Source organism: Alligator mississippiensis, chromosome 3, assembly GCF_030867095.1.
Source record: "Alligator mississippiensis isolate rAllMis1 chromosome 3, rAllMis1, whole genome shotgun sequence".
NCBI lineage: Eukaryota > Metazoa > Chordata > Crocodylia > Alligatoridae > Alligator > Alligator mississippiensis.
The window spans coordinates 22719049-22740851 of NC_081826.1; the positions used below are offsets into that span (position 1 = coordinate 22719049).

Below are 21803 nucleotides of genomic sequence, written 5' to 3' on the forward strand. Positions count from 1 at the left end.
TTACTATCTCCACCACAGCAAAACAAAAGACACAGCCTGTTCTCGTGCCCACAAAGCAAAGAGCAAGCTAACCTTAAAATCATCCTCACCTTGGGCAAACTTAAAACCAAAAAAGGTGTTAAAGGCAGCTTCTCTACCTGCATGCCAGGGTTCTCCATAACACTACTCTGGGCTCCACAGCAGCATGCTTGGGAGGCCTTCATCCTTCCCTAGACAGGGCTAGAGTGAGACTGCTGGCCTGAGGGCAAGTCTCTTATAGTGATAAGCTCCTCCCCTTCCAGCCAATCTGTCCTACCACAGAGCATGCACCCAGTGTTCTCTCATTGGTCCATTCAGCCCTGCTTGGTTTCACTGCACCCATAGCAGGGCTGTTAGTGACAGCCAAAACCCTGTGTATTCTTCCTGCATTTTTTTTTTGTCTGCATTTCCCCCCACTTCAGACCACAAAGACGCTACTCTTAAAGGGCCCTTGCAGGCCCTGCTTGTCCCCCAGTCTTCTCCCAGTAACAGGGTAGGAGTTCCCTGTTACAAAGCCCCTTGGTCTGGATCTGACCTGGGACCCCAGATGAATTTGATGCCTTGGCTTTACATGAATACTTCTCACTCACATGAGTATTTTAATGATGTCATAGATTACTTGCACGTGTGAGATTAGTCTTGTAATCAGAAAGCAACTAAAATGAAAGACTACCAAATTTCTCCACAAAGAGAAAAGTTGGTGCTTATTTATGATGAATGAATGGAAACACTTAACCACGCCATATGACTAAAAGAGTGATTGTAAAAAAGAGGTACTAAAGAGTGGATTTTACTAAGAAATCTATGATCTAAAAAGAGAAGGCGAATTCCAGTTTTGCTCAATAATATCAGCTTCACTAGCCGTCTAGTCCTCAGATTTTTATAAATTTAGAAATTCTTGTCTGTCATTGTGGTAGAAAGTAACCCCACGGCACAGACGCTATTTGCCAACATTTTCTATATCTATTTTAATAGTATAGCACTCTCAAAATGTCAAAAAGGCAAACCACTGGATATATTTGAAGTCACACTGAAGACTGTTGCAGTTACCAATCTTGCTTTCCAAAACAGTAAATGAATATTGAAGTTTGTCTTGGAAACCCTTCAAAAATGCAGCGAGGCTTACTTGTAGTAAAGCTGCCAGTGAGTGGCTCAGACTGTCCTTCATCATACAGGGAGAAAATGGCAACAGTATATTCTGTAAGAGACGTCAGACTTTGCAGAGTGTGTGCTGAAACGCGATCAACTTCCACCTGCAAAATGTTTAATTTGTAATGCGTATGGGTCATACATTAGGAATAAGGAAACAAGACCATTTACATTATCAGTGTCTGCAATTCTTTTGGCTAGATACATCCAAAGAATGCCAGCTAATTATAGAAAAAACTGCCAACAATATGAAAAGTTTACATGAAGCATGAAGGTAAAGTCAAGTTCACAAAATCCGTCAAAAACTATTATAAATTACATATTCTATCCTGTGATATGCTGAAGGAAATGATATAGAGACAGAACATATTTCAGGTAAATATTGGGGATCTACAGGGACTTATGTGCCTAAGTGAGATCTTACTCTATACTGAGAAAGAGTAAGAATAGCAATAGTGTCTAATAGGTGGAATAGGATCTGGCAGCCATAAGTTTAAGGGACTAAACAGATGTCACCACATGAAGCAAATCATCTGTGCTGGGATGTGTTCTGGCAAAGCTTATCTGCTTCATTGGGCAAAACACATTGCCCACTGTCCTGCCTGTTGATCTTGTGCAACAAGGTGTGAGATGTTCCCTACTTGCACGGTACACCCAAGGGAATATTCTGCAATCTTGCCGAGGAATCTCTTGGGTCCAATCCTGTGCAGGAATTCCTGGGGTGTACAGGATTGAACCCCTCAAGACCTGGGACCACCAGACAGGTAACAGACACCTGCCACAATCAAGTGGCAGAAACTGGGTGCTGACAAAAGTGACATTTTGTCATGTGAGTGGCCCCCTGAAAGCGCTCTGCTCAGTCTTGCCCTTATGGAAGGGCAGAGCTGCAGAGCACTTCAAAAGTACCCAGTCACGCAACAACCTGAACCCTCATTATATGCTTATAATATACATTATATGTATTATTTGCTTTTCCATTGTGCTGTCATAAAAATGGTTAATGTGGCAAAAGGCATTGTGTGTTTGCACCCTAAGACTCTGTTTAAGAAACCTACCAGTGAAGGTGAAAGGGTCCTGGAACCTAGGCCTCCCAATCTGTGGGCAAATGCCCTAACTGATAGGCTATTAGGACAAAAGGTAGGTGGACCTTCCTCTACTGCTTTACGTTCGGCAAGTAATGACATTCAAAGTAATTCCAATTCACCACATCAGGAATTGCAAATGGTGTGTGTGTGTGTACCTGCTATTTAGGCGCATAAAGCAGAATGTGATTGGCCCCAGATGCCTCTCTTATAAATACACTGTAGAACAGTCAAGTGATGCATAATTACTTGACAATCTTAAAATACCTGGAAAAAATACTCCTATCTTTGTCATTGATGAGTTGCGTTGTTTTCCAGACTTGGAGAACTCTGTTTCTAGTTAATACAAACATTTAGCCCAGAGGTAGGAAAGATCTGATAACTCTTAAAAGTCAAAGGTACAAACTAAAGTTAAACACTCTGTTTATAAAATAATTGCAATAAATTATTTTATTAAATTAACTGCCATAAATTATTTTATAAACAGAAAAAACCCCTATGTAAAATAAGATACTGTATTTTCCTTAGTCTTCCAGAAGAAAGTTTAACTTATTAGAAAATAATTTACTGCGATTATTTTTTTAAAACCTTTTAAATATATTTTTGTCCAATTGCTGTATTAAGCTTGTTTTATTCAGTTTAGCAAGCCTGTTAAGAGTGATTGTGCAGCTCAGAGCTATAAGAAAAGCTTCTCTAGCTACAATGCAGATGTTGCCAGATTGGAAAACTAAATATAAGAAATGAAATATGTTATTAAAGGCAAGTGATATCATCCTGTCAAAAGAAAAAAAAAGACATCCTATATAAGCTAAATCCTCTTTCTATGGCAAGCCAATTTTCCTCCTAAGTAAATTATAGCAATAAATTTAATATAATTTGGTAAAATCTGAAGCAGTCAGCTTTTGGATAAATTCTCTTTACAATTATTTCCACCTCATAATCCAGAAAAGTGCTGGAGCCTTGTTATCTGGTCTGATTCTTAGTAGGTTGTTTACACACACACACACACACACACAACATATATTTAGTCAAGAGTCAGATTAGGCTACAAACCTTTTTTCACTCAAACAGTTCCATTCACTTGACTGAACCTAGGCACATAAGTAAAAAATTTTCATGTAAGGAAGACGCTTAGAGATCCAGTTCTGACATATATGGTGCACTCGAACACAGCCCATATTCATAGATTCATAGACTATAAGGCTGGAAGGGAACTCAGAAGATCATTGGGTCCAGCCCCCTGCACCAGGCAGGAAAGACAACTGGGGTCAGGTGACTGGGGTCAAGGTCACTGTCCAGTCTCCTCTTGAAGATTTCCAGAGTAGGTGATTGCACCACCTTTGCAGGGAGCTTGTTCCACAGTCTGGACACCCTGACTGTGAAGAAGGTTTTCCTAACGTTGAGTCTGAAAGTCTTTCAGGAGGTTGTCGCCATTACTCCTAGTTTTCCCCAAAGGTGCCCTGGTGAACATCTGTTCACCGAGCCCTTGATGTACTCCCTTAATGTAGCGGTAAGCTGCTACCAAGTCCCCTCTCAGCCTTCTCTTTTTCAGGCTGAAGAGTCCCAGGTCTCTCAGCCTTTCCTCGTATGGCTTGCCATGCAAGTCTCTGATCATATGGGTGGCTCTTTGCTGGACTCTCTCAGGCTTGTCCATGTCCTTGTTAAAGTGTGGTGCCCAGAACTGGACGCGGTCCTCCAGCTGCGGTCTCACCAGTGCTGAGTACAGCGGAAGAATCACTTCCTTGGTTTTGCTGGAGATGCATCAATTGATGCATGACAGTGTATTATTAGCCTACTGGCTACCGCGTCGCACTGCCAGCTCATATTCATACTGTGGTCTATTATAACCCCCAGGTCCCTTTCATTCATGGTGCTGGTCACTTTGGTGCCACCATGCCTATAGGTTGTTTGTCCCCAGGTGGAGCACTTTATATTTCTCCACGTTGAACTTCATCAGATTCCGATCCACCCAACTTGCTCACCTGCCTAGGTCCACCTGTATCTGTAGCCTATCTTCCAGCGTGACCATGCTCCCTCATAACTTGGTGTCATCCATGAACTTAACAAGTGAGCTCTTCACCTCCACATCCAAATGATTGATAAAGATGTTGAAAAGTACTGGACCAAACACCGACCCCTGTGGGACACCGCTGGCCACTTTCCACCAGGATGACAGATCCATTCATTTGGACTCTCTGGCTCCTATCCAATAGCTAGTTTCCCACCCACTTGACTGTCTCAGAGTCAAGCCCACAATCCTCCCCTTTTCTCGTGAGGACATCATGGGATACCAGATCAAGGGCTTTTTGGAAGTCAAGGTATACAATGTCAACCTCCTCTCTCTTGTCCAGGTGGTGAGTTACCTGGTCATAAAAGGAGATGAGGTTGGTAAGGCAAGACCTGCCTGCAACGAAGCCATGCTGTCATTCAGGATCCTACCTTCTGCAAGCTTATCACAGATAGACTCCTTGATGATTTTTTCCAGGATTTTCCCTGAGATAGGAATTAGGCTAATTGGACAATAGTTACCCAGGTCCTACCTCCTGCCCTTCTTGTAGATGGGCACAACACTGGCCCTCTTTCAGTCCTCAGGGACCTCTCCAGCGCACCATGAGTTTTGGAAGAGTTTCGCCAGGGGTTCCGTGATGGCTTCAGCCAGCTCCTTCAGCACGCTCAGATGAAGTTCATCCAGTCCTACTGACTTATATGTCTAATTTTTTTCACTGATCACATACCAATTTTATGGCAATTGTAGAAAGGCAGTCATTCTGCACCCTACCTGGCATGATTTTCCCTTTGGCCCAGTGAAATACTGAGGCAAAGTAGTCATTCAGGAATTCAGTTTTCTCCTGAGTGGTGGTAACCAGCTGTCCTGAGTAGTTGAGCAATGGCTCTACACTCCCATTTGTTTTCCTCCTGTTCCCTATGTACCTAAAGAAGGACTTCTTGTTGTCCTTGATTCCCATTGCTAATTTGCATTCAGTCGCCATGTTAGGCTTTCTGATCTGTTCTGTACAAGTGCAGGCTGTCGCTGTATAGTCCTCTTTAGAGCCTGCCCCAAGCTTCCATTGTTTATAACCCTCTTTCTTTTTTTCTTAAGAGGACCATGATTTCCCTGTTTATCCAAGAGGGCTTCCTAGCCCTTCTGTTTCCTTTTCTCTGCATGGGAATGGACTTCCTTTGTGCTTCAAGGATCGTGTTCTTAAGGAACGATCACTCTCTATGCATGCCTTTTGCCTTTGGTCCCGCAGCACTTCCTGTACTAGTGACCTGAGCTAGTTGAAATTTACATTTTTGAAGTCCAAGACTTCAACCCAGCTATCAGATTTGTCTGCCTTGCGATGGACAGTGAACATCTTGCTGTCACCCAGACTGCCTTCTATATTTAAGTCTGTCATCTCCTTTGGGCAGAACCAAGTCTAGCAGAGTGTTGACTGGTTGGCCTATGCACCTCCTGAGTCAGGAAGAGCTCCTTGACATAGGTCAGGAAGGAACACGACCCATGTGACCTGACTGAGTGTTCCTCCCAGGAGATGTCTGGATAATTGAAGTTGCCCATGATGACTGTGTCTCATGCATACGCAACCTCTGTCAGTTCTCAGGCAAACCCTAGATCAAGTTCTTCCCCCTGGTTTGGTGGTATGTAGTATACACCTACAGTTAGGTCTCCCTCGCTGTGCCCGCCCTAGCTTGACCCAGAGAGTTTCGACCCATTCTTCTTTGGAGCCGATGTCAATGTTAAGCAGAATTATGACTACATGCTCTACATTTCAGTATTCAAAGTATATTTTTGCTACCACTTGAAGGATGTGATTTGTTTACATTATTCACAGTAAATAATATATATATTGGCAGCCCTTTTTTAATAGCTTACCTCATTGGTTTCTGCTCCATCTGTTTTAACATACATAATACGATAACCATTTACGTGTTTAGAAGCAGGATCCCACGTTATCCTTGCAGTGCTGTGTCCAATGTCTGAAAATCTCAAGTTCCTTGGTGGACTTAAGGGCACTTGAAAAAAAAGTAGTTAAAATCATGAAAATAAGTCTATTTTTATCTATGAAGGATCAGCTGTCTTGACAATGAACAGCTCTATTTTCCAGCCTTATTTTCCTATGATCGTATGACATTGTTAAACCATATGACAATCTCATAATAAGTTACAGTTCAGATTCCAATCGGCAAAGCAGTGAAGAGATGGCTTAAAATTTACGTCTACACAAGACACAGACTGTACAGTTGGTACTGCTCAGTCATTTGGTACTTGCATACCCCGCACAACTTTGTGGTAATGCTGACTGTGCAGTAGCTCGTTACTACTGCACAGTAGCATCACAGAACAGTTCATGCCCCACAACGCTCCTGCACAGTAGTAATGAGCTACTGCACAGTAAGCGTCTCATGTAGATGCGGCTTTTGTATCCTAATTCATTTCAATGGGATTACATATGTGCTAAGAGCCAGATCCAAAAAAACATTGGCACCTAGGCAAGGAACAGAAGTTACACTTAAATCAATTTAAGTGATCAGAAACTGGGTTAAACCTGTAGGAGAATAGAAGCTCAGTGCACATAAACCTGTTTCAAAATGGCTGAAACTGGTTTAAGATAAACCTGGTTGAATGTAGTATCAGACTTAACTGATTTGGGTCAAACCAATTTATGAAACTTTTGTCCCAGACCCCTTCCTGGTTCAAGTTAAATCACAGTCACCCAGCATCCCAGTATGCTTTCCAGCCCTGGCCTGGGCTGTCTGCTCCAGAGAGCAGGGCTGGTCCTGCCCCTGTGCTCTCTGGCTGCAGCAGTGAGGGCTGGTTGCCCAGGAGGCCGGGGAGGGGCAAGCCTGGCTAGAGAGGCAACCCAGTCTGCAGGCAGGGAAGACTGCCTGTGCTGGCAAGCCCCATCTGGGGTCTGGGGCCAGGGAGGGGGATTAAACACCCCTTCCCTGCTCAAACTTACTGCTGGCTGCAACTGTGGACTACAAATCCCAGAGGCATGTGGAAGCAGGAAGAAGTGATGAGCAATCCTGCAGAGTCCTGTTGCTGTAATTCTGGACTGCAAATCCTAGAGACCTCGGGGGCAGCAGGAAGAGGAAGTGAACACAGCCAGAAAGCCATGCTCTAGTGCCCCCCCGGCTTCTGGACTGAGCCATTGCAGGCATGTGGCTGCATTTCCTGAACTAAAGGAAAATGTCTGTTCACCTCTGTTTCAATTTAGTCTGTGCAGCTTAGACTAAACTGCAAAGACTGAATTGAACTTCAGCCTCAGGCTTTTTGACTGTCTGTATCCAACCCTAAACTCCCAGTGATGTCAATTTATGTACCTAGCTCTTACCAACAGCAGAGAAAGTGCCTAAATAGGAATTTTATACCAAATACCTTTCTGGGTCTGGCCCTAAATGCTTTGCTAACTTGGGGTCTAAGACAATGGTAAATATAAGAGGCAGTGATGATGAATATTGAAACTGAAAAAATAGAAATTGGGATCTTGCTTGTATCTGAAAGTAGACTTGGCTTCATACTCAACAGCATTTTCCAAAATCTGACATTTCAGTTTGTACATTTATTTACTTCAACGGCATCTGTGCCCCATATGTGTTTGCTAAAAACTTACTGACAGGAATGTTAGAAGAGGTGGCAGCTTTTAAAGGCATATAAGACAGTCAGGAAATGGACAATAGCATTTGATTTCTATATCTAACTCCAAAGTGCATCACAAATACTAAATTCAAAGCATATATCACAACAAATTCATATTTGGAGAATATTTGACCACAAATTTTGACCTATATTCACACTAGTGATGCTCCAACATTCTAACACTTGCCAAAAGTAAAAATAAAAAGATGGTGAGTACAGTGAGTCTGCATTCAGGTGAATATTAGAAAAAATATTAGAAATAAAATCTATTATTTCTTCTGATCTATTTAATAAGCTATTTCATTTAATAGGGACACAGGAGCTGTTAAGACATCTCATTACAGCTACAGGGGCATGAGTTCAAGTTCTGTTCTGGCCTCATGCAAAAAGTGACCTTCCATTCACCCAGGCTGATCATTCAGCCTGGAAAGTCAAGGACAGCTGCTGTATGCGAGGCTTGCCACATCACTCCCCTGTGTGCCACTGACTAAGAAACTGGTATGCCTTAACCACACAAGCCCAATGCACTGTTAGTCTCAGATGGACCTTCTTTCTACTGGGTTACCTTTATAGTTTCTTTTATAAGGTTAGGCTATTTCTTTCCAGAACCTTCAACAGGGCACCTGATTTCTCGGGAAGTGGGAACTAATGCAGCCGCTCTAAAGAGAATGACAGAGATGCTGTTTAATGGTTACACATTTCTCTCTCCATTATATAGAAGGTTCCTTGTATATAGACAAGACTGCATTTGGATGAAGTGTTCTCCGAGCAGCAACCTCCTTTAAGGCATAACCCACACTATATATTGCTTAATTGGTGTAAACAGAAAGAAGACTATGTTAAATCTGTTTCCCTTCTCTTCAGGGGGAAATAATTTGACTAGCTCCACTATTGGTACAAGGAGCCCTAGTACCAGCCTTAAACTTGTTGCAAATTATTTCCCCCGCACTGTAAACTCAGGGATGGACCAAGTTTAAGTTCAGTCCTGCCCTCACATGCTCACTCCCCACCCAAGAGTATGAGAGAATAAATATCAGCCTGCAGAAGCCCCCCTCAAATGCTGCTACTTTTCATGAAGATTGCTGGCACATGGGAGTAAGGGAGTGCATGTGACATTTCATCACAGCATTAAATGGGCTACAGTGGTTGTACTGCTAGCTCGTGTATTGCTTCATATGGTATTCAGAGCCAGTATTCAGGACCTCATACAGTATTTAGGCCAATTTGGGCCTAAATATGTAAGGAAATGCTTAACCAATTTAGAAACAAACATGCAAACTCCATCTGCTATGTGAAAGGAGCATTAGGGAAAAGAAATGAATTACATTAGAGAGGGGTATGATACCTTCTAGCATTCATGGCATTCCTCTGAGTGGAGGGACAGGAGTATTGTGGGCTGGCTTTTCCTTCCAGAAGAAAAGCATGCCAATAATCCACCCAAGGCAGGCCTCTCTTACCCTTCCCCAGGTGGCAGCATGCACAGCAGCAGCAAGCAGGAGGTACAAGCGGTGTGTGGCATGGAGTGTAAAGCATTCTGGGAATCATGGTCCTCTAGAGCAGCAGAGGAGTTCATTGCTGCTCAGGGCAACTTTCACCTCAGAAACTACTTTCACCACATAAACTCCCCAGAATACCTTGCACTGCATAACACACTGCTTGTGCCATTGCAATTTAGAGCTGGGAAGTGCAAGAGAGTAGGGAAGGAGAATGACATACCCCACTCCTTCCTTCTGGCACCCCTCCCCTTATTGGGACCTGGGGCACATGCCCTGGTTTCCCATCCCATAGTACACTGCTGTTTCTTTCTATCATGTGTGAGCTGTGGAATGTATTTCATTTCACTGATGGTTCCTCAAGCTGATGAAGGGTATTTAAACCTGAAAGCTTGCTAAGAAGTATTTTTCCAACTATTTGAGTTGGTCTAATAAAAGATATCAGATATCAGAATTTTACACAAAGAACCTCATCTGCCTATGTTGCCTGAGACCAAGACAGCTACAACCTACACCCCTGTACCACAAAGTACACTAACCGGTCTCACTGTATTCCGTTGGAAACCTAACCTCTTGACTATAATAACTAGGGGTCTGCCTAACTCGAGGAGGTAGCCAGACAATTTCATGGGCAGATCACAGGGCCAGCTGCCATTTCCAAGGGCTTGTCATGGCTGGGTCCCCCCCATGCCTCTGATTGGCCAAAGAATCCTGGTGGCCCCACTCCTCGCCACTGATTGGCAGAGAGGGGCAGGACTGTACAACAGGTAGCCCTCTCAGCCAATCAGTGGTGAGGGGTGGTGGCAGCAGCCACCTTGCATGCTCGCCTTCCTGCTGACAGCCTCCCTCCACCCTTTCCCCAGGTGGGCTGCATGGCCACAGGGACTGCTGGCTCCCACTAGGAACCCAGCATTTTATTTTTAGTAAGTATTTTTTTCCCACAGATTTCACAGAGCTCACCCAATTTCTGCAAAATCTGCATAATCATGATTTGGGTAGGTCCCTAGTAATAACTGTGATATGCCAGAGAGCTCTGCCACCTATTATGTAATATTTAAAGTGAATTCCTTGACAATGGCTCAAGATGTATAATAAAGTACTTGCTAATTGTGTACTAGTATCGCATAGAGATTTTTTGCTCTTCTGGTTGACTGGGATAATCCAATGTGGAATGCTACTTTCTGTTAACCACTGAGGATTTGACTTTTCTATAAAACAAGTAATGCTACTGCAAATGTGCAAGTTAGGCAGATCACTATTACACTTTCCAGCAAGAAAATGGCATGTTGTCAATTCTGTGGTTGGGGATGAGCATTGATCACAATACAACAAATAAAATGCTAAAATCTGAATCCAGATGGGGAACAAAATATGGGTGAACACTGGCCATGTGTAACAGGTGTACTCATCAAAAACTTTCTTTTTTCCAAGCATGTTCACCAGCCAGATCAATGTAAACTTATCAGAGGAATGTTTATTCTTATAGCTGAATGCAGCAGGTTAACATCAATCTTCTTTTGGGAGACAACAGTAAATACTGTGTTAAAGCCCATTTGGAAGCAGTTTTATTAATCACTTTTTACATAAATGAAAGGTTTATACACTCTATTCCGTCTGCTCAACCATGATGATCAGCCAAATGCTACTTGGTTTATGTGGTTTAATATTTGCCAAGCATTTGATGCTGATTCTACATACTAAGCCTATAGCACCTGGGACTCCCAGCTGATTTTCTATCTAGAGACAAGCTAGGCCTAGAATTTTGTTAGCTTCCAAGAAGCAAGATTTGTTTGGTAATATCTTTTATTGGACAAACCATATAGTTGAGAGAAAGCTTTCTGCAACTTTGCATGCCCTTGCCTGTTGTCATTGTTCTTGCTTGGGTAGAAACATTATATAAAATAGTCTTAGTTTCCCATACAGGAAGTAGAGCATAAAACCATTTTACCCTTTTTTATGATCCAAAGATTGTACTGGCACTATATTAACTATTTTAAAAAATGCAGTGATATTTCTAGTGACAGAGATCTCTCTTAACTGCATAGTTGATCCAGTAACAGATATTATCAAATAAGTCTTGCTTCTCTCATATTCCCTGAACCACTACAGCTACAACAACATCAGCTTCCAGGATCAGCCAAGACTAGGTGAATTCAGTCATAGGCTCAATGAAAGGCAGGGTAAATAAAACTTCAGTAAGACATCCATATTTAACATAGAATCGAAGCCACAGGCAGGATCCAAAGAATTTGTGTAAATCTTCTATATCAAAATCAAGACAACAAAGGTGGTTTAGCAAGTTCAGGAATCTGGCCTTACATCTTCTACTGTCTTCTCAGAGATACCCATATATCTGGGATTCTTGGGCCCACAAAACATAGGTCCCTTACACCCTGGGCTAACCTAGTCATGCTTGGGGCACAAAGCAAGAGGAAGAACCCACTTCATTCCTGGGAATAACAAAGATGTCAATGACAAGAGTTAGTTCCATATATCCCAATAGCACTGTTGACTCTTCTGAGTTCCATATTTTCCCTAGGACTGTGGCTATACAGGAAGCAGGCATAAAGTACTTCAAAGCAAGAGGAAAGGGTCTAGCTTGCCTGCCACTTACTAATTAAGTGATACTTGCCAGTGTCTGGCTTGCCTACCACCTACTAATTAAGTGGTACTTATTAAAAGCACACTTCCTGCCATGAGTGTTGATGCTCTCCAGTCCCTAGTTCTATACAGCAGTGTGGGGCTATAAAGGAAAGGGAATCTCCTCTGGCTCCTTTTTCCAAAGAGGAGGGGTGGCTGACACTGCTTTTTCCTCCACTCCTTGATACAGGAGATGAATCTGAGAGACACTGTAGACAATGGCATCCCCCAATGCCAATTACTCAGGTAGGGTCCATCCTTATCACTTTACCCTCTATGTCTGTGAAGGTCAACATGACCCTTTGGTGACATGAACATAATTAACCTATCAATTTAAAAAGAAGATAAACAAATAATTAATACTAATAATGTGCCCTCACTGGAGAAAACTCATCTGATCAGACTGAGAGATGAGTTTCCTGCATCTTGGCAGGGCCCAGAGGGCAAGCAAGAAATTTCTCTCCTCCTGAGTGCAGGATTTTTAGGGCTGATTATAACAGCAGTCCCTGTACTCTGGGGAAAGCTTGCTCCTGATTCATTTGAGCAGCAAGTCACCAAGAAGCAGGAAGTGGAAGTCATCACTACCCTTTGCACAGGCCAACATGGGAAGGAAGCAATCAACAGAAACCATCTCCTCCATTTTTGTAGGTTCCTCCCCACACAAGACAACTAACTGCTGCTTCTGTTGGAGAAGACATGGCAGTGGCACAAAGCCACAAGCTAGTCCTTGGTTGCAATAATACATGGCTAGATTCTGGCAGCCTTGTTCATTTTGAATACTACCCAAGATACTACCCAATGCAAGTTAAGGTGTTTGAATCTGGCCTATAGAAAAAAAAAACTTTTTTATGGAAAACTATTACAAGACATGGTATATGCAGTCAAAAAACATTACAGGTGTGTCTAAGTCTAGATGGCCTATCAAGCTAGCATGACTAAGGCATGTCAGTATTTGTAGTTAATAGCAGATAAGGAGGTATGTGGCTAGCATCACAGCTAGCTGCTTTCAACCTCCCAACTCAAGTGGCCAGGATAGTGATATAGGTCTACAGTGAGGTTCCAACTCACACCTTTAGATGTATGAGATGCATTTACTACCCTGACACCCCACTCTTACCCTGTATTAATTAAATATCAGTAGGAGGAAACTATATGATTTATCCAAGCTGTAATGCAGAGGAAGATCCAGTCATCTACACAGATTTAAAAATCAAGATCTAATTTCATACACATAAAAACCTGTTCAAAGTATCATTAGTGCTGCAGTGAATATAGATGTGTACCACCTACATGTTGTTTCTTGCCCTGTAAGGGGGTCACTAGCTTCTTCTCCAAACATGGCATAAACTGTGACTGTATATTCTGTGTTAGGCAATAATCCATCCAGCTCAATATCCGTCAAGGCCTCTCCCAATTTAATCTAAAAGCAACATGAATAAATAGGTATGTTATTTTCAAATTAGATCACAATGGGGGGAGAAAAACACCATTAAACCATATAGAAAAGGGCATATTAAATATGGTTAAAGTCTATTTTTATTAAAATGATTAAGGCCCTAAAACTGAATAAAAGTAAGAGACAAGAATATGATAATTGGGGCCCAATCCAGCAGAATTTTTAAGCCTATACTTATTATAAGTAAAACCAATGGGACTATTCATATGCTTCAAGTTAGGCATGTGTTCAAGTGCTTTGTTGAACACAGATTCTCTTTGCACCCCTGCAGTCGAGTCTGAAGTTTGCTCTCTGAAGCCACAGAAAGGTTGAGCAGCTGTACTTGAACACATAAGTTGGCCAAGATTCCTGTTACCCTGCACAGGAATAAAATGTCCAAAATTGGCAAAATGCAAATGTCCCAAATGCCAGACAGGAAAATGGAGGAACTATAAGCACATGAATAGCCACACAAGCAACAACACAGCAGAACACATAGCCTCTGAACCCACTTTAATCTACAGCTACATCTAAGAGACTAAGGGTGTCAACACTATCTCTATGGCACTCTCAAGATTGTTGCTGAGAAAGTCCTGCTCACCTGCTCCCACCCTGTAATAATTCAAACCTGGATCTGAGGATGTGAATACCCCTTGTGAGTCCCCTTTCTCTGGCATGACTGACAAAGGGGTTGGGGCAGAGGGGCATCCCTGGAGCCTCTTGACCACCTCAGGATCATTGGAGTGTATTAGGTGGGAGTGGGTGGGTGGGACTTTTCCACAGACACAAACCGAAGAGGACTATGGAGGCAGTATAGACATGTCCTAATAGACTGCACCATCTTCAAAATGGTGAAGTCAGGATACTGAAAGAGGATTAAGGAGTTTATTAACTGGAAGTCTTTGTACAAGGTAGGGCTTAGTTTTGTTCTTTGCTAGTTAAAGTATACATCATTTTCCGCTTTGGTTCCTTACTGGGTATCACATCAACTAGGACCAGGTGAAGCTTGATGTTGCTGATATCAGCTAGTTTGTAGTCTGTCCCCATCCCATTTTCAACAGACAACTACATGCTCATAGTTATATATTTTGCAAAGAATGCAAGTCTATGTGAGCTGTCAATAGCTTCCTACACCCTTTCACAACCTTGTGTGCCCTTGCACGCTGTCAGTGCCCTTGCTTGGATAGAGACCTTATATAAAGCACTCTTAATTTCAGATAGAAGATGGAGCATAAAACCATTTTTAATTTGTTTTGATCTTAGCTACTTTCAAAAACCTGACAATATTTCTAGTGACAGTATAGTATTATGCTTATATCATGATCTACTCCAGACTTCTAATTTATTGACGTCTACCATTCTTGTTCTACTTAAAGTTATTTCAATTTAAAATTCACCACTTTATCTTTTCCAAAACTAACCAAAAAAGCCTCTACCTTTGAAGAAAGGGGAAACCGTTTTGATTTAAATTTAAAAAATTAAAAATTAGAGAGATTTCAAACAAAACAAAATGTCAGATCTGGTAATTAAGGTTGAAAGTTCCAGCAGTTTAGATCCACTTGCACTCGTATAGGCACAGAGATATGTAATATTTATATGAGGACATCTTATTCTATTTAACTGTCACATCTGCCTATGCCCTGAGAGAGAATGTTGTACTCATGAGTCATAGAAATGTAGGGCTGGAAGGGACCTCCGAGGTCATCTGATCCAACCCCCTGCTCAAGGCAGGATCATCCCCATATAAACTATCTAAACCATCCCTATCTAAACTGGATGAGTGTTTGTCTGACCTACTCTTAAGAACTTTGGGAACAAACCTCATACTTAACTACTAGGAAAAGGCTCAAAACTTGAAAAACACCCTTTAACTTACCCCAGGTAAAGCAGGTGGATGAGGCACTATCAGTATCCTGCCAACTGGGACACACTTTAATATGGCTAAAATTTATGGCATTTGTTATATTCAAATGAGAGCAAATTTGTAAACATTCAAGATGAAAAATACCTAGTATTTGCTCTTTAGAAAGTCAGTAATACATGTTACTTATAACACAGACCAGGTGTTCGATGGTAAGATTTGAAGTGAAAGAAAATATGACATTCTGTTCCTTAAATGTTTTATTTTTTAAAAACTAGAGCCCATTGGATCCAATGAAAGCTGAATACATCACCTCCTTTTCATCTGCTGCCAGCCCTTCTGTGAGAGGAGCATATAGGATCATGTAACCCGTAGCACCTGCAACTCCATTCCATTTTGCCTTTATGCTGCTGTGAGACACATCATACAGCTGTAGATCAGATGCCATTGGCAAAGCAACTGCAACAGAAAGATATACAGATTTTTCTGCTGCCTATAATTTGCTTGCTATCATTTCATTAATATTTTGTTTCACTACAGGAAACGCACAGGAATCTAGATGCATAAAAACACAGAAATACCACTTGGATACTGTAACTATACAGAGTTCATTAGAAGAAAAAGATCCCAGAACTAGGGAGATGGGAGAATGGCTCTCTGCAAGAAAAACTGCCAACCCAACTACCAGGACAGAATCAATCCTGACACAATCATTGCAAGTGTTTTCCCACAGTCTGTTTTGCAATATTTCAAGTATCCCAGTGCTACAGATACCATTTTTATCAAACTCTCCATGCACAGATTTCACCTCCTTTTTGCCCAGATCAGGGGTGAAGACTGATAGGGAAGAACAGGCAGAACCACTATTGGATAACATAGGCAGTATCAAATTTCCAGGCATAGGTTATACCTTCACCCTGCCAAGCCACAGTGTGAAAGGAGTGACCACGATGTGGGGCATAGCCAAGAGGACCCCCATATGGCTGGGGTGTACCTAAATCCTTGGATTGCATTAATTCAGCCCTGATGCATATGCCTAATTACTCTTTATATTTATAAAGACCACAGTGACTAGCAGGTGGTCTCTATACCAGCCTGCAGTGCAAGACTAAGGCTGAGTTATGCCCTTATGGAGTCCTCTCCTACCAAAACCATCTGTGGCTCATCAAGGATCAAGATGGACTATCCTTTATGGAGGTGAGTGGAGGAAAGTGCCACTGCAGGCCTCGCACACAAAACCAGAGGCTGTACAAAATTTCACCACCTTTATCACATCCCATTCTAGAAGGCACTAATTTACAGCCCTTCTGCAAAGACACTGGGTTCTCAACAGTAATGAAACTTGCATCTATCCCAGTATCCTGAGATGCAACTGGCCCTGCAAACTCAGAGAATTGGAAAGTGCTATTTTCAGTCTCATCCAAGGTTGTTCACCCTTTTTACACTTTTTTGAAATCTTTTCCTCTTCAGACTTTTGTGACTGTCCTTTCTTGTGTCTCCTGCTACACTTCTTACCAGCTTGTCCTTTGGAAGATGTTCCTCACCCCTACTCCAACTTTAGGAACATAAGACTTGCGGGGGCTTCCTATATCATTCAGGCCAGGCACCTGAGATCACAAGCAATAAACATTAGTCTAAAATGGTCCACAAGGACTCCTGGCTCTGGACCCTCTGACACACCACATCCATGAAACCCTCATGAAGGACTTAAGATCTTTAGAAAACAAAAACCCTATGCTTACCACTAATGCACAAGACAAAGGCAACACCTAAGGACTTCCCTGGGGGAGGGGGGGGGGCGGGTCCCCCAGAGCTTTGTCCTTGCCCCCTCTTCTTTTCCCTCTACTTGTTGTCTCTGGGTAAACATATCTACAAACCCAAATTCACCCACCATTTCTGTGCTGATGACTCGCAAACCGATTCGATTCGGAGAGATTCAGAAAGATTTGGAGATTTGGCCATAGACACAGCTTTAAATATTTTTTCTACATAGCTTGAGGTACCAGACACGGCTTGTGAACACTGCGATGCTGGAGCAGATGGAGCTTCCCAAAGGAGCGTGGGGGGGCCTCCTGTGTGCTCAGCAGTGAACCCCGAAGTGGACTGGAAGTGCTTCCGGTCCACTTCTGGTTTTGTTGGGGAGCATGCTTTGGGGCCCCCATGGGCCCCTGGCTCGGCAATCAACCACAGCGGACCCGGGTGCCCCCCCCCAACCCAGGAGGCACCAGTTGCTGAGCCGGGGGGGGGGCGGGTGCAGGGGGGACCCCAGCGCATTCCCAGGCAGACCCAGAAGTGGACCAGAAGTGCTTCTGTTCCACTTCCGGGTCTACTGCTGAGCACTCTGGGGACCCCCCATGCTCCTGTGGGACACTCCATCCGCCCCAGCTTTACAGCATTTACAAGCCAACTGCTACCTTGAGGTATATAGAAAAAACATTTAAAGCTGCGTCTATGTCTGAATCATCGAATCTTTCCAAATCTCTCCAAATCCATTTGGAGGGTTCCGATTTGATTCGGAGAAATTAAAGGGTCCTGTAATTCAATTCAGATTCAGAGATTCGGCCACCAAATTGAGCTGAATCTCTGCTGAATCAAATTGGGGACCGAAGCTTTCCACAGCCCTACTGCTTACCATCCATTGCTCACTAGTCTACTTCACAAACAAGCAACTTCAGGCAGTGCTATCTGGACACTGTAAAAATCTGCAAACCTACTTCATCACACTCGTTCAGAAAACTCTCCTATCCTGCAATGCCACAAAAAACATGCAACTCCTGTTGAACTAAGCCCATCCTGCTGACCAGTAATACCTCATTGATTCCTTGTACTGACTCACTATTGGTATCCATCTGTTGTTTCCAGTCCCAAGTTTATCACAAGTTCTCTAAGACGAGAACCATATTATGTCTTGTGTTTGCACAACAGGTAGCTCAATGGGAATCCAGAGAAATATGCTAATAACAAATAATAGATAGTAAGAGACAAGGTAAAGGAAAAGGTGGAGAGGAGGATACTTTTCTAGTATAATATTCAGACAACAAACTAAACATCAAAAATGAGATCTAGACGTGCACATTAGTCAAATTTAAATTACTGCTGGAAAAGATACTTTACAACCCTAGTAACAAAAACTGAAAATATTAAATAACAATAACTGAAAGCATTAAATTATGAGGAAACTGAAAGTAACTGTACTTAAAAAGAGATAAGTACACATTTGCCAAAAATTTATATTTATTTTCATTTTAAAAGTGACCAGTACAGGTCACTTTCACTTCTTGAACTTCATGAACTCATGGTACTACATACGATTATCTGAAAAGCATACTACTGTAAGATTAGTGCTAGTTTTCACATTTGTGGTTAATTTTAATCCATGTCTCATTAGAAGGTAAAAATGTAAACTATATTTTTCCGCACACTTTCACCGGCATGGTGAAAAACCTTCTCAAATTGTACATGTGCAGCGACTAATATGTACATGTTTCAAACCATAACTTCTAACGCCCTATCAAAGTCTTGTTTCTATAATGCTTGCAGCCACATGACTTTTGTCTGTGATCTGATCAGATCTCATCTCAGAGAATCAGCCGGGCTGGGCCTAGTCAGAACTTGAATAGGTGACTTCAAAGGAATGCCAGGTGCAATAGGAAATGATGCTACTGGCTCAGTATGCAACGCTCTTCCCTCTGAGTCAATAATTAACAATTCCTAACATGATGTTTTAGACCAAGGTTTTCAACATTTGTAGCAAGATCCCACCTCACATTTTTAAAGGTCAGGAGTTTAAATTTGCTGACAGATTCCCAAACTATTTAACTGCATTTTGACTACTTAAACATCACCCTGCAGGTTTAGCTTAAAAAGGTATTCTTCATTTCCCATCCTAGTCTGCCCTATCACTGGGACAAAATGGAAAAAGTAAATAAAAAACAATGTTACGTAAATGAGAGGGGCACCGGGTGTGCGGGTGTGATGTGTGCATACGTATGTTATATGGCCTCACTATACTTTCAAAATCTTAAAAGCATTTAACTTCACAATATCCTTGTAAAATAAGGCAGTGCTATAATCCTTACTTAACAGACAGGAAACTGAGGCACAGAGAGGTTAAGCCATTTCCTTGAGGTCTGTGGCAGAGAAGGAAATTCAACCCAAGGACTGTATATGCCCATTCAACAGGTTTTGGATCCAGATCCAAATGTTGAGAATGTTCTGATTTAGAGCTGGTCTTTTCTGGCTGTAACGTTCAGTCAGACCTAAATACAAACTTCTACAAAATGTAAGAACTTTTGAACTAAGGACTTGAGTAGAAAAATAAAAGAATATAATGCATTTCTATTATAAGCAAATGAACAAAAAGGATTTGATTGTGCATCCCTTGCTCACACTGAGCTGTACTTACTCATCCCTCACGCACAGGTACTACAGACTCAGGCCCTTAATATACTCGGCTAAGATACTTACGTGTAGTTTCCGTGCCACGGAGTCCTTCACTTGCAGCATTTGAATATATAGCAAACACAGCTATCTGATACTCTGTTAAAGACATCAGGTTTTTCAGAACTGCTGTTGATACATTTCCATCTACCACCACCTGTTTAGGTGAAAATCCAATGAAATAAATAAGAAAATAATAAATCATTGGTCTTTACTACTGTTTAATCAATGTACCCATCTTACCTATTTGTCAGAATTTTTAAAACACTTCTTACAATAATATCTAAGCATCAACATAGCTATGTTCAATACAAGACTGCTCACATTTCTCATCTTTGTGTAAATATAACACTGAGCAAACAGGATGGCAGTTATATGCATAAAGGGGATCCAGAGTACTACTTCAGGTCAAACAAACTATGAAAAGAAATGCAATTCATGTAAAATAAATTAAGAACAGACTCTATTGGGCATTTTCTCATATGGGACAATCTCATTATAACAAACCCTGTCTGTAACTCGTCCCCAGTTTCATAATCCCGATCGATCACAGGAACCGATTTTTACATGATGATGATGCAGCAAATTGGCTAATCCTATTGTAGTGTACATCTTTTTCTAATTTACATTTTTCTCAGTCCCATGGGGATTACCATGAGGTTGTACTGTAGATTTGTTATACAATACCAAACTTTATTACGGTGCTACACACCTCCCCGCCACACACATTCTCAAAATAAAACAAAACATCTACAGAAAGCAAGACATAATTATCCCTACACCTCAATCATAATGCCCATTGGCGACACATAGAGGGTGCTTGCAGGTGCACGTACACCCCCTGAGATTGGCTGTACCCCCTCTGAGAAAAGTGCCAGCAGCACTTCTGGGTTTGCCGCTGCCATCCCCACCTCAGACAGCGATCGGCCTCTGGTGACCTCCCAGTATTAGGAGGCACCAATCGTTCCTTATAATGCCTTTGTTATTTTGCTGCCACCCATCTGCCTGCACAGCCCCTTTTCCAAGTCATTTGCTTAGGTCATAAGCTTCTCCCAGCAGGGACCTTGACTTCTCCAAAATGTCTGGTGTCTCTTGATACTACATAAATGACCAACCTCCATATTATCTCTGTATTTATCAGTTTTTACCACTGCAACTCCCAATGTTCTCTTTTGTGAGTTATATTATTAGTAAAGTTGGGAACTTTACTAATAATCACCTTTGCCATTTTTGACTCTGTAGCCCTTGAAATAACATTACAAATGTATAAATGGAGAATGGATATGCAAATAAATATGTAAAAGACATGTAAATAAAACAGTATGTAAAGCATATGTAAATAAAAACACAGATCGTGTTAGGGCCTCAAGAAGATCTACATCACAGATTTAAATGCAAGCAGAATGAGGCCTACTGTCAGGTGCTATCATTCCTAGCTGGTAAGTTCATTTGGCTTGTATCCAAATCACATGCTTCCCCTCCATTACCTCTTCTGGCTGTCCTCCTCTTGTGGGATAATACACAACTCTGTATTTCTCCACTTTGCCTGGTGCATGGGTCCAGCTAACACGAAATCCTCTGGCTGTTAGCTCAGATGTGACCAACTCTGTTGGAGCTCCAAGTGTGGTAACAGATGTTCCTAGAGCTGAAACAATAAAAAGAAATGATATTTTTCCTTGCTGAACAACTGTTTGCTGAGATGCCAAAGATCTCTCATTGTTAGAAACTAGCTACTGCTGCTATAATTCATCTTTGATTGCCCAGGTTCTTTTCACCTGTCAACTGGTGATAGATGCAACAGAATGAATTTGCTTTTAAATTTTTTTCATGTGATCTGACACCATAATAATGAAAGACATGTTTTTATCAAGGTGCTGAGCAAAGCACAAATACAAAATGTATACCAGAAAGATACCATCTCTGACAATGTGGAATCCCTGTAGCAAACAAACATGGAAAAGGAGTAAAATACCAGAAACTAGTTCAGGGTTGCCTATTTTCTAAATCACAATTTGCTAAAACAACTTTAATTTTTATCAATTTG

At 41.8% G+C, this 21803-nt stretch overlaps 1 protein-coding gene across 3 annotated transcripts in view; it reads right to left on the reverse strand.

Annotated features, from left to right (window-relative positions):
* The window catches only part of COL14A1 (collagen type XIV alpha 1 chain), a 178614-nt gene that overhangs the window by 110285 nt on the left and 46526 nt on the right, over positions 1-21803 (reverse strand). For all 3 annotated transcript variants that reach the window (XM_019495707.2, XM_019495705.2, XM_019495706.2), the window contains 6 exons: positions 21247-21404; positions 19787-19916; positions 15633-15778; positions 13314-13443; positions 6124-6263; positions 1145-1271 (listed from right to left, as the gene is read on the reverse strand). In XM_019495707.2, coding sequence (XP_019351252.1) covers positions 1145-1271; positions 6124-6263; positions 13314-13443; positions 15633-15778; positions 19787-19916; positions 21247-21404 — 831 coding nt within the window. The remainder of the gene's footprint in view (positions 1-1144; positions 1272-6123; positions 6264-13313; positions 13444-15632; positions 15779-19786; positions 19917-21246; positions 21405-21803) is intronic.